General features: G+C 34.2%; 1 protein-coding gene across 2 annotated transcripts in view; it reads left to right on the top strand.

Moving 5' to 3' along the window:
- Positions 1-19,218, top strand: part of LOC311597241 (cadherin-10) — a 191,299-nt gene that overhangs the window by 51,952 nt on the left and 120,129 nt on the right. Inside the window, exons 1-2 of one of the 2 annotated variants that reach the window (XM_084781446.1) lie at positions 343-365; positions 15,870-16,212. In XM_084781446.1, the coding sequence (XP_084637572.1) occupies positions 15,982-16,212 (231 nt within the window). In that variant the 5' untranslated portion in view covers positions 343-365; positions 15,870-15,981. Of the gene's footprint in view, positions 1-342; positions 366-15,869; positions 16,213-19,218 lie in introns of those variants that run through there. The other variant, XM_084781445.1, reaches the window with a different exon arrangement.

The raw sequence follows: 19,218 nt of genomic DNA, 5'->3' as shown, positions 1-19,218 counted from the left end.
ATGAATAGGGTCCCAAGGAGTTTATATGAGACCCAAGAAACAGAAGCAAATTCTTTTTAAAAATTAAAATAAAATTAATTAATTAATTAATTCACTTTACGTCCCAATCGTAGCCCCCTCCCTCCTCTCCTCCTGGTCTCACTTTCTTCATTCCATGTTCTCCTTCATCTGCACCTCAGGAAATGGAAGCCCTCCTACCCATCCATCCCAACATGTCAAGTCTCATCAGAACAGAGCACATCCTCTACCACAGCAGCCTGACAAGGGAGCCCCTCAGAAGGAAGTGATCAAAAAGTATGCAAGAAAGTCTGTGGCAGAGACTTCCTTTACTAGAAGACCCACATGAAGACCAAGCTGTCCCTATGGTACATATGTGTAAGGGGCCTAGGTCCAGTCTATAATTGGTCCTTAGTTGGTGGGAAACATACTCTTAATTCTAAATAGAAACCTTAACATGCGAAGACTTAACACAGGGCAAAGGAGAATTTACTCTTAATTGCCTTAACTGAAAATAAACTCCTAATCCATAAGGTATATTATTCTTGTTTTGGTCTCACAGTAATCTTAGTGTGTGGTAGAAAGGGCTCCATCAGGCTTTTTGGCCTGCCTGATATAATTGCAGAGTCCCAGGTCACAACGGAGAACTTGTCTCCCATCCATGATGGCTAGCTCCTGAGTACATCTGGGCATGTACTTTAGTCTCTACATGAAAATACACACATGAGGTTATACCCAGGTGAACATGCATACCACCAAATGCACACACAACCAAAAAGGTGCACATGTGTGTATAAAAACCAGCTTGATTTTAATGGAGAATTGTGATGGCTGGGATTGTGCAGGGCACTAGGTGTATGTTTGTAATGAATAGGTGAGGCGAGGGAAGCCAGCATAAAGGCAGCGTCATTTATGGATTTCTAAGTATTCCACAGTGATTTTCACCAGTATGTAAAGTTTAGACATGCTATATATGTGATGAATAATAAAATAGGAGTAAAATGCTGTATTTTTCTTTTCAATTGATATTACTAACACATCTGTTTTTACTATGCTGAATTTTAGGCCTGTTTACAATTTTACTGCTTTGCAATGTTTCTTCATTACATTGCATAATAATAATTTCATATAAAATATTAAGTGCTCATTGAAGGAATTAATTAGGCACAGGGATCATAGTTTCCTTTTAAACATGTTTTTATCATTGTTTGAGACAATGCAATTTTATTTTATATTTTATGTACTATTTTATAGCTTGATTATCTGTTTGTTTTGCAGGGCTCACACAGTTAGTTGCTAGGCAGTCGCTCAATATTTAAGCACAGACTCAGCTCCTTTTCTTAGCAGATTCTTTTTCTTTGGTTGATCTCTCTCTTTCTCTCTCTCTCTCTCTCTCTCTCCCTGTGCTGGTGTGTGTATGGGTTTGTACAAGTGTGTGGTGTGTGGGATAAGTATGTGTGTATGTGTGTGTATGCACAAGCATGTACACATATGCATGTGTCTGAGGAGATGCAAACAAACTGTAAACATTTGCAGGGGCCAGTTCCAGCATCTGATATCAGAGCTTAGAAATGCCCACCTAGATTTTTCTGTGTGTGTGAAGGTTTTTGTGTGTGCATGGGTTCACACACAGTTGTGCACATGCATGTAGAGACCTGATATCAACCTCTACTGTTGTTCCTTAGAAGTTGTTCACCTTGCTTTTTAGGCAGACTCTCACCTGATTAGGCAGGCTAGCTGCTCAGCAAGTCCCACGTATCCTGTTAATCCTACCTTGCCGGCCCTGGAGTAACAAATAATCTGGAACTCATGATCATGAGTTCCAAGGCAGACACTCTAAGCCAGTGGATCCCATTTGTGGGTCATGATCCCTTTGGTGAGGTCACATATTCAGATATCCTGCATATCAAGTACTTATTTACACCATGAGTCGTAACAATAGCAAAATTACAGTTATGATATATCAAGGAAACAATTTTATGGTAGGGAATCACCACAACATGAGAAACTATATGATCAGCCACAGTGTTAGGAAGGTTGAGAACCACTACCTAAGCCATCCTTCCAGAAACCCATGTCAGTTTCATTACTGAGTAAAACTTTGATAATTATATTAGCAGTCTGCAGTCTTTCTTATGTGTAGGTCTAGATTTTATAATTCTTACTTAGTTGAACATTTTCTTTCCTTTCTCTTTGTTTTTATTTTTTGTTTGGTTGTTTTTGTAAAAGATGTTGCAGTTTCAACATTTGAGGATTCAAAGGTTTTCCAGTAGTTAAAAGTGTACAGGCTGATAATATCAATAGAAAAATAGAGGATATATTCCAAATATGAAATTATCTTTGAAACAATATTGAGCAACAATATTTGTTCATCAGATAATCATTTATGTACACATCAATTTACTAGGGAAAATAAAGATTAATTCAACACTTACAGAAACATGCTTTTATTAATGAAAAAAATTTTATATATAAGATCTTAAATCAGAAATCTTAGTATTTTAAATGATACACAATTTAAGTTCTTTAATTTTATGTCTGCATTTGTAATTTTTCATGGCACTATGGAGTAGACTTCAATAGCCAAAAATATGTGAAATATACGATAAGGAATTCTAAGTCATAACGCACAAATTTCTTTAAGAGTTACAGAATGTTATAAAACTTAGCAAGCAAGCGACAAAAATATTGTTCCCTATTAAAAATTTATGTCTTGAATTTGTATGTGAATAAAGTAAGAACAACAGAAGCCTAGTGTACACTTTCATAAATTTCTTATAAATAATGCAGTCCCTCCAAGTTCATTTTCCTAGTTGGCTATACTTAATGTGTGCCTTTTCCTATTTGGTTTCTGTTCCATCAGCTACTTGTGAATCTAAATCCCTTTGAGACTAACTCTCCCACCCTTGTGTCTTTCTCCAAGGGAAAATGTAATCGGCCTTGAGTCATCTAATTAGGAGTAAGAGTCTCTCTGCTTCCCGCATTGACTTCCTCACAGGTCTGATGCGCCGGAATGCTGACATCAATGAACACTTTATTAAATTACACACTCCCATAAGCAGGCATGAGCTTTCACAGCCTTCATATTTTATGCACTCTTGCACTCACCCCTGTTTGCTGAAGCTGAAGGTGTCCAGGCCAAACTGAGAATAATATAAAGTTCTGATAAGTTTATAAAGATCTTGTTCTTGTTGTTGGTGTGTGTGTGTGTGCGTCTGTCTGTCTGTCTGTGTGTTCCATAAAACAAAATATTTCTCATGCTGTTAGGGCTATTAAATTTAAGCTGTTGTTTTTTCAAGACATACATTACTACAATCCAAAAAACATCAAGCAAAGATAGGAAGCTATGTGTCCAATGGAATGTTTATTTATTTAATATTTTGTGGTGTCTGAGTAGAATAAAGAAACAATTGAGACAAATATCTAAAACAATGACTCATACTTGGATTCTCAATAGATATATCATTAATATGTAACAATTTAATATTTTATTTAATTTATATAATTTTACATTCTTTAAGGTTTTTAATTACTTATGCATTTTCTAATAATGATACAGTAGAGGCATACTGTTGGCCAGAAGACAAGATTGGGGAATTCTGTGGATCTGCGAGGAGGTAGTGATGGATGAATATGCTCAAAGTACATTGTATAAATTTGTGAACTTTACAAAAAAATATGTATAAGATAGTACTTTAAAAATTAAATATTTGATGCATGAAATTCAAGGAAGGTAAATATTTTTTTTAATTTTCATTTGGGGGGTACTCTTACATTGTAGTTTTTGTTTAAGTTTACCTCACATTGATAATTAGCATCATGCTATTTCTTAGGTCATTCATAGGGGGCTAAGTTAACATAGAGTAAAATGTGTTTTGTGCAACGTTCTGTGAGTTTTATCAAGTTCCTTCAGTGATGACTATGGCAGCCAGGACAGAATACATTTTCATGTCTCTCTAAAGGTTCCTTATGTTATTATGTTGTGACTAGAATTCTATTATTTACAATCTGTCTCATATACCTACATCGTTGCTGTTTTCCAAATATCATATTAAGTACAATCAAACATCTGATAAGAGTTTTGCATGGTTTGTTTCTCTTAACACAATGTATTCAACATGCGATGATGCTTATTGCTGCATCATTATCAACAGTTAATTACGTTATTTGTGTAGTCTATACACCACAATTTGTCCACTCATTCTTTTGAGGTGTTTTTAGGTGTTTCCCCTTGTTTTTTGATGATAATGAATATACATTACTATAGAGCTACATCTGGATAATTGTAATTTTAAAAAGTCTATGATGAGACTATTGTATCAAGTTAATCAAATAAATCCAAATGTAGATGTCTAAGAAAAAGAAAACATGTTTCTTGAAGTAGCTGACACTATCCAACCTCATAGCTGTACTTGTTCCAGGTTTCTATTCTTGTGCATTTCTTAAGATACACTTAAAAAGAATAGGATATTTTAATTTTGTGACTGAGTATGCATATTTGGTTTAATTAGGACAAAATTTTCACATTTTGTCTCCAAAGATAAATGAGATTGAGCAACTTTTTAGATGCTTTTTAAATCTATGTGTGGTGTTTTTTAAAAATTCTTGCAGATACCTGGTAGAAAATTTGTTTTGCTTTGTAGTGTGTGTGTGTGTGTGTGTGTATGTACATTAGAATAGGCATGCAATTTCTTAAGATTGAATGTGAAGATTCTTCTGAGATAAAAGTTTTTGCAGCTCTGCTCCTATTTTATAGACTATTTTTTCACCTTATTCATCTGTGAGGAAGAAGTTTTATATGTATTTTGACAAAATCCCATTTTCCACTTTTTCTTCCATGGGTCCTCATTTAGGATTATCTCCTAAAAGTTTTTGCCAATTAAAATCAGGAAATAGTCTTCCAGAGATACGTTTTCTAGAAGAATTAAAGTTTAGATTTCAGTGATTTTGTTGTTGTTCCTTCTCATAAAGCACATTGTCTCATTTCTCTACTTTTATTTTCCTTACTTCTTTTCTATTCTTTCAAGACACCAAGGTCTATCAGGAAGCCCACTGGGAGATTTGTCTTTTAGATATATGGCAGGGAAGCTATACTCATGAGGTCTCACCAGTGAAACTGCTTAACCCAGACCAAAACAATCGCTGTATCATTTGACATGTCAGTGTGGATGGGATAACTCACACAGGGCCTCACACATACATGAAGAGCTACAAGAAGTTAAAAGATGATGAGGGAAGTAGAATTTACCTTTTCTAGAGATGAGGACTGTAAATGGCTATCCAATCCCAAGCAGATAGTCCCAAAAATGTGCTTATAAACAGCACTAAACAGATACATCAAGTATACTTTATGAATTGATTTGCATATACATTTAACAAAATTTATTAAAGAATAAAAGGTAATGAATTTAAAAAAGAACAAGGAGCATGGGAGGTAGGAAAGAGGGGATGATTTTATTATATTTCAATTACATTAAAATTTAAACATTCTAAATAGAAGTCTCTATTTCAGTATTTTATTATCAGAAAAAAATTGCTGTCACTTAAGATAAAGCCTGAAAACTGTTCTCAAATAATAATAAAAAATAACTTTAAAAGGTAATGCATGTGTTTATAAAAGAAAAGATATATTTATTGCAATGGTAATTCTGGTGGGTTTTGTAAATACATTTCCTTCCATTTATAACCTGTAGTTGGGATATAGGTGAAATCATTCTTAATAGAAATCTGAAAGCTTAAGGAATGACACCGAGAACTGACAAGTGGAATCATAGGAAAATCTAAAGCTCCTCTTTGCAAAGGAAGTAACTGAGTGAAGAGGTAGTTTGCAGAGTCAATCTTTGATAACCATACAAATAATAGAGGATGAAATTACAGAGCCAGAAAGAAATGAAAAGTAATAATAGAAGATACCAAAAGAACTACTAAGTTTCTATAAAAGACCTGAATTATAGGAAATTATGCCTTGAGATACATTATTCGTTTTTTGACTAACTTTATTTCTTGATATGTTATGGGATGACAAAAATAAGAAAACATGGTCTACAGAAATTCTAGAGATTGTGCAGCATGCTCTTCCTCCACCTCACTGCCTCCATGTATTTCTACTACATCCGCCCAGTTCTGATAAAATTCAGTATAATGCATCAAAGTATCCTCAAAAGGAAATACTTTGTTTGCTTAACTTAGTCCGTTAAGGACTCACACACACACTTAAGTTATTCCTTCCTTTTCCAAGATAAGGTTGTTCAGCCATCTGACCAGAGGGGACAAAAAGCAAGTACTAACATAACCATGCAGAAAGAATTTACCATTATAAGAGAAGAAATGCTGAGCAGCATTCTCCTTATAGGAGTAATTTTCAACTAACTGAGTGAATGACACTTTGTCGATAAGGCCTTGATGATCCATAACCTAGATGTACTGTTTTGTTTCTGACACCTATCTTTACCTATTCAACTTTTTACCAACAGATGACTCCCATTTGGTGTCCAGTGTACTTTTGGCTGTAAGTAGGTCAAGTATCTGATTAGTATAAGAGCCAACTTGTAATTTCTCTTTGAGTCTGAAAGTGCACAGGCATTTTTGCTTCTTTTTACAGGAGTAAATATATATTTTAGCCATAAATATGGTAAATATTACACTGGGTTCAGGCACTAAATTATTCACTGAATCAGAATTATGAGCTCCAATGCTTTCAGTTGGTGAAAAGAAATTATAATGAAGGGTCTCCCCAAGTCGTGTTTGCAGTACTGGAAAAACAACAAAAACAACAACAACAACAACAACAACAACAACAACAAAATCTAGGCATTCATAAACAGAAAACAAAGATTGTTGAATAGGTTACTTACTCATAAAATTTATCAAAGAAAGACTACAAGTTGTATTTCATTTGGAATTCAAAGAATGTGCTTCAGAAATTGATAATTTTGGAGTGGGGATTAGAGTTTGAAATTAATGAGAACAGAGATAAAAAATGAAAACATGTACATACTCATACATTTAAAGAAAAATTTAAAAATCAGTTTTGATTAAGTAAATTACAGTTTGAATTCATTCAACCTTTCTTTCCACTGGCAAAATACTTTAAAAATTAAACCTTAAAAATAGTTGAATTTTTATTCTTGAATAACAATATTTTATTGCAAACCGGTCATGCTAATGATATATTTACAACATAAATTTAACATGTCGAATTTATATATGGAAGAGTATCCATTTTTATATGTTAAGGAGATTTCATTGACTCAGAATTCACTGTGTGATCTAACCTAGCTTTTTGTTAAACTGCTACCCATAAATATCTCCAATTCTCAAACAGTTCTTCCTATTTGCTTTCAGACTAGTGGAATCAAACTAACTTATTTTATTAGTACTTAATGTTGGATGCCTGGGTACATGTTTGCTTGCAAATGTGTGTGTGTACATGCACTTGGAGGCCAGAGGTTGACACTGGTGACTTCCTTAATCACTCCATACCTTGTTTTGTGAGACATAGATATTAAATGAATACGAAGCTCGTTGTTTGGCTAAATTGACTAGCTTTCAACTCCTGTGGATCCTCTTTTCTTCACTCATCAATAGCTGAAGTTATAGATGCAGGTAGGTTCTGTGTCCGACTTCATTTGTGAGTGTACTTATGGGTGCTTGGGCAATAAGTTCTTCACGCACTGAGCAATCTTCCCAGCTAGAAAGTATAAGTTTATCCACAATACAGACTGTTCATTTCTAAATTATTCAAGGCATTTTAGAACACTGCAAGAGGCACTTGGTAGCCTTAGGTTTTTCCTTATAATGCTATGACTGTGTTACATAGCATTATTGTCATACTTTTCCAGAACTGACAGATTAACCTGTAGATAAAAATTCTCCTGTCTGTTTTTGAGGCTAATCCTTTCTGATATATTTGACACTAAAATGAGGGACAACCTTACCATTAGTTATGGTAGGTGTAGCTCAGAAAACTCAGAATACATGTAGCGGCCAATGGAATTGATTTATTTTTAAGTAAGAGAAAAAACTGAATAATAAATAAAATAATAAATACATAAATTAAATAAAAGCCTTTATATGTATGATTAATATATTTGTATTTATATATTCAGTTGAGAAAAATTTGTCACATTTCTTAAAAGTCAAAAACAAATCTTAAGAAGATAAATGGTCCATGAACATATACAGGAGTAGGAAGTCCCCCTCAGTCACATCGTAGGGGAGAGGAGTAAGGAGAAAATGGGAGGGAGGGAGGAATGGGAGGATACAAGGGAGGGGATAACCATTGAGATGTAATATGAATAAATTAATAAAATAAAAATTTAAAAAAGAAGACAAATGATTGTGTTCTAAGGAAGCATAACACTATTCTGGATTTAGTCGATAAAACCATGCTAAAACAGACTTGAACATGAGTTTACATTCAAGCTTTCATCTTAAAGAAACATTTTTCTTGTTTCTTTAATGCATACATTTAATACATTAGCACATTCTTTTCCCTACCCTATGTATATTTGTGACCTATATTCCCAAGGCATACAATGGAATCCCACTCCGTGTTATTGCCACAATTTAGTTTTAACTCCTGTCCTGAACTGTATGCCAAAGACCATATTCCAGGGCATACGGCATGTGAATACTGTCACACAACCGTTTCTTTTGCATCAGGATAACTGTAATTTTCACAAAAAAATAATTCCTTAAAACATCCTTATTAAATTATGCTCTTGTTTAAAAACATTCTCACCATTAACTCTTAGACGATGAGAAGTTTTTGAGAGTGTTTGTGTAGCCAGCTGAGTAGGAGCAGACACACTGAACTACAGGCATCACTCAGTAATTTAGTTTCAGTGCCCTATCTGTAGAATACAGAATTCTAAATACAGTTCACTCAGAAACAGAATAACTAAAACAAACCTTAAGATGTTGTTCAATAATGTTTTTAATGAGAGGCATCCCAGGCTGTAGATCATTATTTTAAGTTAATATAACAAGCTATACTGGAGTCTACTATTGCAGTCAAGAGCGGGATGGCTTTAAGAATTAACTGATCATAACGAGCGAGTTAACCCAGAAGCAGAAAGAGTCAAATGGTATATACTCACTTATATCTGCATACTAGCCCAAGGGGCATGTCCCATGAAAGTCTTCACTAACCAGGAAACTGGGATAGAAGGGAGGACATCCTATTGAGACTCTAGATGAGAGAAGCATGGGAGAATAGCAAAGCTGAAGGATCCAGAGGATCCTAGAAACCTACAACAAGAAAATTATGATAGGCAGATTTGGGCCCAGGGGTCCCGCTCAAACTAAGGCACCAGCCAAGGACAATACAGGCGGTAAACTTCAAACCCCTACCCAGGTCTAGCCAATGGACAGGACATTCTCCACAGTTGAATGGAGAGTGGAGACTGACTTTCACACGTGCTTTGGTGCCTCATATTTGACCACGTCCCCTGAATGGGGAGACCTGGTGGCACTCAGAGGAAGGACAGCAGGTTACCAAGAAGAGACTTGATACCCTATGAACATATACAGGGGGAGGAAGTCCTCCTCAGTCACAGTCATAGGGGAGGGGAGTTAGGGGAAAATGAGAGGGAGGGAGGAATGGGAGAATACAAAGGATGGGATAACCATTGAGATGTAATATGAATAAATTAATAAAATAAATTTAAAAAGAATTAAATTAAATAAATATTTAAATACAAACAAATGAGCCTTGCTTTTATTTGAAACTTTTTCAAATGATGATTGGAAAATATAGCTTAGTGTTGAACCAAGCATTACAATAAATAAAAAATACCCTACAAATTGGACCCTGTCCTCAAGAAAATGAAATCAAACTTCTGTGGGGTTGTTTGAGTAGTACTTGCTGGCTACAAATGAATAATTTAGGAAATTTTTATAGAGTAGTTTTCCATATAAATGTGATATACTGTCTACCAATGGGCCTTTCAGAATTGTAAACGTAAGTGATATCTCAGTACTAACAATGTATTCCTGTTTATTTTGCCTGACCCCAGCTGCCTCTTAGATGCATCTCACACAGACCTTTCTTATTCATGTGCTTTTCCTCATAGAAATAACTGTCCATATGCCTTAAAAATGATGTAGAATGCAAAGGAATACAATGTCATATCACCATGTGATTGTTCATTTTATTAATTTTCACGGATTGTGTTATGGAATTTTCCACTTTCAGGTACAATAGCCTAAACACATAAAACGTTCCAGTGTAGTTTGTACACAGCACACAATCTACACAGTTGAAAACACAAAATGGGCAGCAAGTAAGTTTATACACTATTTATTAGTTCGTGTACAACAGGTCTTGTTGGAATTGATGTAACAGATTATGATTGCTAACAAATTTTTTCTTTAGCTCTTCCTTTTTCTGGATTCTCCATAGAATATGCATGCAAAGATTAATAATATGCATTGTGTATGTGCATTCTGAGAAAATGTGTGTGTGTGTGTGTGTGTGTGTGTCACATTGTTTTACAGAACCCATTTAAGTCCTGAATCCAAGAAAATTGGGTAGCAGATGGCTTTTATCTGAACATCTTTAAGCTACCCTGAGAGCATTCTTGCTATTCACTCCATATAATGAAATAAACTCCAGCCGCAGTAATACAAGATTTCCAGGAAGCAGCAGGTATAATGCTACAGCTGTACTGGCAATGCTAAGTTGGTCATGGATCAAGGTTCATCTGGGACTCTCTCATTTGCAGCTGGGTCAAAAAGTTGTGGAAACAGCAGGAAAGACTCTTGAATGCTATTCTTTTACCTGTTAGCAGAATGTTAGAGAGGGTGGTATCTCATTCACTGAATCCTTTGTTTCCAACTAATATATGATTTACCCCTCCATCTTTTCAAATTCATGTGAATTGTATTTGGTTTTGAAATTGTTCTGTGAGGATGTTGGTATGTTTTATAGCTGGAGAAGTTCATGAAGGGTCTGGACGCAGGTCACATTCTTGACCTGAAATTACAAGTAATAACAACCATTTTTTGAAGAGGTATAGCAAAGTTCAGAGCTTTTTGTACTTTATTCTGCATTGCTAACTGTACTAGCAATGAGATTAGTAAGGCTTCATTTGTACCTATTCCTCTATTGAAAAGCTACCATGTGCCTATTTGATCAGCTTGTCTATACTCTGCTGCATTAAATATACAAATAAGGTTTACAAGTATAGTACTATAATCTTATTTTGTCTTTAGGTTAAAGAACCTATATTCTTTCACACTGAAAGATGTTTTAAGTGGTATTTACATTTTGTCATTTTCAAAATTTTTTAGCACTCTGTGAATTCATGTATTAGTAATAATTTATGTACCTTGCTTTAAGTTATATCTAAACAGACATGTATGGAAGAACACTTAAAATAGAGTGACAAATATTCAATGTAGAATTACACACTTTTCTGACATTATAGCACAGTAGGTAGTGTGTAATGAACTCTTGGAAAATATGATCAAGCATATGGCCTCATTTTATTTGAGTCCTTAGTGTAATGCTTTGATTCAATTTTCTCATAATTCTTTATTCAAGATGCATAAATTGGCATTAGTTAGATAAAAGGAAGTATTTAATGTGCTCTGAGTCATTTGAATTGTAAAAATACACCTGAAAAATGTCCTTTTGTTTCTCAATATTGAAATCTCATTAGACTGTATTTTTCTATGAATTTCTAAAAGTATTAAGAGTGACCACTCACATTGATATAAATTTGTTCTGAATATTCCTTAGCACTTTATATTATTGTTATAGATGGTGAATGAGTAAAGTCTATTATAATAAGATCCTAATGAATATTGTCAATTAACTGAGAAATGACTAAGTTTTTTTTTTTTAATCAATGATAGATGGTAGTGATCAGCAATGATATGTAGAGACAACGAATAATTGACATTCACTGACATGCGTATTACATTATAATCTGTGATGTTGCACGCTTACATACTGAAATTAGCTTGTTTGGGAGGAAGAAATATTTTGATAACCATTTCCTGAGAAGAATGAAAATTTTTTGATTATGAAACTAAAATGAGAACAGTATGACAATCTCATTCCTATGTACTTGCAAAGAGATTCATTCAGTACTTTGTCCAAGAAAAGAGATACTGTTGTGTGGCATACTGCAAAGATGAATAGGTGCATAAAATGATTTCTGTGTAGACATGAGGACATGAGTTTGGGTCTCTAGCATACTTAGGCAAAGCTAGGAGTGTTCCTATGAACCTGTAATTCCATCAGGAGGGAAGATGAAGAAAGAGGGATCCTTGCGATTCTTTAGCCAGTTAGTACTTTAAGCAATACACTAAAGTTTCTACATACTGCCTCCCAACTTTAAAAATATGTGTAACAGTAATTAACTTTGGGAGAAAATAATGAAGAGTGGATACAACTTTCTATTTTGAGGTAAATTTTATTTTTTATTAATTTTTAATTTGTTCACTTTAAATTCAGACTGTAGCCCCCTCCTTCATCACCACCTGATCTTACTCTCCCTCTATCCCCCTAGTCCTCAGAAAGGGGAGCCCTCCTCCCATCACATCTGACCTGAGCCTATCAAGTCTCAATCTGGACTGCCTGTATCCTCTTCCTCTGTGTCCTGGCAAGGCTGCCCCACCAGGGGGAAATGAGCAACGTGTGTGGGCCAGAGTCCATTTCAGAAGTAGTCCCTACTCCCCATATTATGAGAACTACAAGGAGACTGTGCTGCTTATCAACTACATCTGAGCAGAGAGTCTAGGTCCTCACCATGCATGGTCCTTGGTTGGTACATCAATCTCTGTGGCAACTTCTGCTCCACCTGAATTTCTTGGCTCTCTTGGTCTCCTTATCAAGCTCCTGAACCCTCCAGGTGTCTGTTCCCCAAATCTTACATAATACTCCTTGTGTTTCACCCCAAAGTTTCGCTGTGTGTCTCAGCATATGCTTGGAGCCCCTGCTGGATGCCGTCTTTCAAAAAACCTCTATGTTAGACTCACTTCCTATTCCTTCTCTTCAACTGCTTGTGGTATCTATTCTCTTTCCCCTGTTATATGAGAATAGAGCATTCTTCCTTAGGGTCATCCTTGTTATTTAGTTTCTTTAGGTCTGTGTATTGTAGTGTGGTTATCCTGTTTTATTTGGCTAATATCCATTTATAATTGAGTATATACCATGAGTATCTTATGATCTGTGTTACCTGTCTTGGGATGATCTTTTCTAGTTCCATCCATTTGCCTGCAAATTTCAAACTTTCCTTGTTTTTGATAGCTTTAGAGTATTAATCCATTGCATAAATGTACCAGAGTTTCTTTATCTATTCTTCAGTTGAGGGACATCCAGGTTGTTTCTAGATTCTGGCTATTACTAATAACGCTGTTATAAACATAATTGACCTAATGTCCTTGTTGTATGGTGGAACATCTTTCAAGTATATGCCCAGGAGTGATATAACTGGGTTTTGAGGTAGTTCTCTTCCCAATTATCCAAGAAAACACAAGATTGATTTCCACAGTCATTGTGCAAGTTTCCACTCCCAATAGCAATGGAGGAGTGTTTCTCTTTCACCACATCCTCACCGGCATGTGCTGTAACTTCAGGTTTTGATCTCAGCCATTCATTGTTTGAACTGATTATGTCAAACATTTTGGATGTAAACTATATTCAAATGTACTTATATTTACACCATTATTAAAGTATGCATCTTTTGAGGATTCCTACAGTATTTAATCATTAAACAATAGAATATATGGTAATAATGAAAATGTGATTTTATTTATTATGTAGAGCTTTGATTATATGTTAAGTGTTTAAATATATAGTAGGTCCTAATTTCCAAAATGTTATTTCTCTTTTATAATTATTAGTAGTTTATAGCTGTACATAGAATGAGAAGCAATATTCAATATAGTTGCTGTCAATTTTGTTAATGATAAAAGCAGATGAGTTGAGTATTGTTGCCTCAATAAATCTTAATGTTTTAGAAGAAACACTAACTCATACACTTCTTTACCCATAGAAACAGTTTAGTATTCTGCACAATGCAACATATCCTAATTCACAGAAATACAAACAGCATTTTAGTGAATGTTCTTATTACCTAGAATGTAATCAATATGAGTGTCTGAAAGTCATGGCTCTGGGATGTAAAATCACTTTATGAACCAGCTCATTGCTAAACTCTGGTAGAGTATTACATGGCATTTTATAATAAAGTTCATATCGATCACATTGTATGACTTCATGTGCTTGCTTTTATTTAATACACTCAAGGGAGACACTGATTCATCATTAATCTTATTTCTAGATAACATTTGCATTAACCTTTCAATCATTTTAAAAATAAAGGAAAAGAAAACAAAACAAATTGTTAACAGATATCAGTGAGTAAAAGCATAAATGTGAATTCCATAATACTTGGAGTGCTTCTTAGGACACACACCAAGTAATTTAGAATAACTATGATCTATAGAATTAAAATGAGCTACTGTAAAGTTTTAATAATATAAGCAAATTTATAAAATAAAAATGTCTCTAAATTACAATGAAACACAAGCAACTGTTATTGTAAAGTGTGTTTTTATACATAAAAATTTGATAGAAGCTCACAGAAGAGGAAATGATAGATGTTATCATGATTATATTTATATTATTTCTTACTGAAAGTGGCTAATGAATGTCTCTTGACATGTAAGGCTCCATTCTGGACACAGTAAAGAATAAACACAAACATCTCTTTCACTAAGATTTTTTTGGGTTAATGGAATATATACTTGATAAACAAGTAAGACATATGTAGTGCATTGTAGTACATGAAAGGTCAGAGTGGATTTCCAAACAAGAACTGAAGGCTAAGATCTAAGCAGAGATCTACAGAAAGAGAACTTTAGCTTTAGAGGAGTCATTTTAATGGATTGAAGTAAAGGGCTAAAGTGAAATAACTGTACGAAGTAACAGGTCATTGTGAAATCCACTACCACATATTTGGTGGGCAGATACTACTTTGTGCTCTCAATGCAATGAGCATCCACACAGAAATAAGAAATTTTTAAACTCAACCTCACAGCTGAGATGCATATGAACGCTGTGGAGATGTGTGTATGTTTGGAGATGCTGTATGGAAAAGAGTGGCAGGTAGGAGATTGCAGAAGAGTGGGTAGGGTATTACGATAGTAGATATTATATATGCTAGGCTTCTAGACCAGGTGACGGCAGAGCTGTGGTGAGGAGGGTTCAGATCTGCAAGTGAATACACTTGCACAGAGCTAGCAGATTGATAGATTCTCCTACTTACTAGTGTTAACTTCATCACAAATCCGTTTGCTGTAGTTGTGCCTCTTCTAGTGACAAAAAGCTTGGTGGTACATAAACTAACTTAGTAGGAAGTGGTAGCCTATTGTCCATGGGTTTCTTTCTTTTTAACTTTCTGTATTCTCTGATTAAATTAGAACAAGCAATGGGAACCACTTAGAAACTACTTAAATAATTGCATTTCATAATTCCTCATAATTCATACAGTTCATTTGAATCAAATTTTATTTTCAAAGTTTAATTTTATGCTAAATCATAGAAAGTTTGATGTTCACAGTGGCATCTATCTTCTTAGGAATTACAAGCCTTTGACACTGTGCTGAAAGAGAAAGAATCATAACGGTGTTTTAACAATTTATTTGAAAGAAAGTACTCATCATGTCTTTTCTTGAATTGTAGATACTCTTCTAGACCAAGAGCGCTTCGTAAAACTGATCATTATTTTATGAATTAGAAAAAGATAGTGTTTTTCTTTAGTGTTTTTACCTAGTTGTTTTCATTTCAAATTTCTAATAAAAAAATAAAAATGATTTCCATTAACTATTTTTATTTTTTTGCTTGTTTTTTGAAGCTCTTGGACATGTGCACAGCATTAATGAAATGTTGGAAGCCAGTTGAGATCTGATACCATAAACAGGACGACATTTTCATCATCTACAGTGGAATTTTTCAAGAAGTGAACTATGACAGTCTATCAGTTCTTGAGACTGTTCATTCTCTGGGCATGCCTGCCCCCCTCCTGCTCTCCAGAGTTAACGTTCAGAAGGACTCCTGGGCTTCAGAAAATGACTGCAGAATCCCGTATCAGAAGGAATGATGGTAAAATCCTGCACCGTCAAAAACGTGGCTGGATGTGGAACCAGTTCTTCTTACTGGAAGAGTATACAGGTTCTGATTATCAGTATGTGGGCAAGGTAAGTTTGAATTGAAAAGGTAAATAGCTTTATTCTTAATTTGTATGTCTAACCAAGGAATATTGCAGATATTCAAGATCTCAGTGACTATAAACTTGATTCTGTAAATGTTCCAAATTCTTTTTATTTATGTAACACAAATTGTACTTTGAGAATCTATAGGATGAATTAACATATTAAATGTCTGAATTCTTCACAAGGTTCTATTTCACCCAACTCACAAATGAAGAAGCTACTGAAACTGAAGTTTCATGGAAACTTTGTTAGTGAAGTCCATTAAATGATCATATGTTTTTGATTTAACATGAATGTTTACTTCAGCAAAGGCATATAAAAAGCAAAGTTTAATATTTTACAAATGAGAAGCAAGTAAATAAAAATATGTCCCATGGGCATATATTGCTTATTTATAGTAAAACATGTTTCTATAATTTTTGTCCTATATTTTTCTTAAAACATATGTGAGCATAATTTTTAAAACTTGTAAAGCAGGCAAATATAAATAATCTACTTACTACAGTATGAAATGGACAACGGCAGATGTTTTGTGAAACTGTGTTAAATTTCATCCAACCTTAAAAAAGAAAAGAACTTTTTGGAGATAATAACTTTCAATTGCTTTTATAACATTGATATATTTTGATATATTCTAATAATTTTAGTCCTGATAAGTAGGTGATAAAAAAAGGGGAAGGTAGCACAAAATGTGAAATATGTATTGATTACAAGAACCAGGAAAGCAAACAGCAAATGTAGGAACCTTAGGAGAAGTCAAGATGTAGCCGACTTTCCAGGTGAGACTGAATGATTGACAACAACATAAAAGGAAATGTCATGTATATTAGAATAGGATCCTTTTAGGTTGTGATTACAACCAACTAAAGCAAATGCACAAAAATTCAAGCTATGGAAACGATAAACAGATTTATTTGCTTTGTGGTCATGGCAGTTACTCAGTTTCCACCAATTTCTCTTTATCTAGTCTTTAATAGGAATTTAATAAATGTTACTAAATGGAGTTATTATTATAGCGTCTGCTTTCTCATAATACTCAAATTACTCCTCATATCAATATCTTGAAATCAAGAACTGTACTTCATGCCTTTGTTTGCCTGGTGCTTAATAACTATTTAGCTAATTTAATGATTGCTAGTCATATTGAATAACACTTCCTCAGCCATCTGGTGCCACTTGGCCATTTGGAGTAGAACTCTAGCCTAGAATTTAATATTAGTCTAGCCAATTAAAATTAAAATCTACTGACAGCATATTCATATGATATTTAGAACCCAACTAAAACAACTTTGATATTCCTACTCTGCTATATGAAAACATAAGATCTTGTGGAATCTTTGGGATTTTATAGAACATGTAAGACAATTCCTAGCTTAAGTGTGTGTGAAGATCTATCATTCCAATTGAAGGTTAGTAGATATTCCAACTCTCAAGAGTTTCTTATTTCTTTGGCATCTATTTTAAAGTTAAGTTTTGTCTTATATTCTTGTACATTACTGTGACAAAAACCACTATAACTAAGGCAACTTATGAAAGAAAGTGTTTAATTGTGCTGACAGTTTCAAAGTGTTAGAGTACAAGATGGAGGAGCAGAAGTGTGGCAGGAGAAACAGTCGAGAGGTCACATCTTGCTACAAATGAAGAGGTGAAGAAAGAAATACTGGGTATGACTAGATTCTGTTAAAATATCAAAACCAGCAACAGTGACACATGACCTCCTACCAAAGTAAGCCCCACAGTCCTTCCCAAAGAGTTCCATGAACTTGGGACAAAGTATTCAAACATGTGAGACTACAGAGGTGATTCTCATTCAGACCACAATGTTTCAAGTTTGTTTTATAGTATCTGTGATTTGTTTATTTCATAGCCTAGAAAAGAGGTGTTTAAAGTGTTTTAGTTATTGCTTATAGGTTAATACTATGTAAATTGCTGATATTTTATCAGTTACTTATGAATTACATAACTTATTAGGTATATATGCCAAAAGACTGTTAAAATTGTGTTTGTTTGTGAGTGTGTGTGTGTGCTTTAATGAATGCGCTTTGATTGTAATACATATTTTCTTCATAAAATATAGAATCCATCAAAATTTCTGCTGTTAATCATGAAAAGTTATTACACAGTATTTTTTTACTTTTTGATTTTTACTTCTGTAGAGATAGGCATTGCTAAATATGCTGGTGGTTTCCATCTCTCTAGGTTGATTTGCTGTAGATGTAATATGTGTTCTAATTGCAGGCATGTGGGGGAATGGTGACAGACATCCCACTGTAGGAGGAATGTCTTGAGGCTGAGAATAGGAAGCAAAAGGAGAATGACTGTGGTTGCATGAGGACACAAGTATGGAGACCATATATAGAAATTGTTTTTTTTTTAAAGGCAGTTACATTTTCCCAAATAATAACTCTTTATTATGTATAGTTTTGTAGTTGAATGCTATTTAGAAAAGAAAAAGTTAGAAAACAACAACAACAACAACAACAACAAAAAAAAACACCTCAAAGTAACATCTCACTTTCAACTATTTCCCTTTCACCCTGGTAACTGAATTTATTTAGCCTTCATTTTTCTGTCTGTGTAAAGAGAGGATATTTATGATTATGCCAATGAACAGATCATAAATGTACTTTTACAAATAAAGATATATTATTAATGTAAAGGGTATTTTAAACCTATTTATAAAGGAGAAATAAAAAGGACAGATAGGCCAGAGGCCAAACTGTCATTACCATGACTCTTCACAAGAAGTCAAACGTGAAGTCAAAGCATCTGTTTGCATAATTCCAGGAGTCAATGAATTTGCCCTAAATCACACAATCGGGTGAGTAGTTCTTAGTTAAAATATACCCAACATAATATTTTTTTGATAAATCTTGAGTTATTATTCCTAACACTGAAATTTAAGACATTCCTTGAATTCTGGAATTTATAACAATGAATATCCATTTGTCTACACAGTTGCTGCCTGCCATCACCTTTTCATGGAAAATG

The sequence above is a fragment of the Acomys minous genome (genome assembly GCF_964271855.1).
Source record: "Acomys minous genome assembly, chromosome: 5".
NCBI classification, from domain to species: Eukaryota; Metazoa; Chordata; class Mammalia; order Rodentia; family Muridae; genus Acomys; species Acomys minous.
This window is presented reverse-complemented; position numbering and strand designations above follow the sequence as displayed.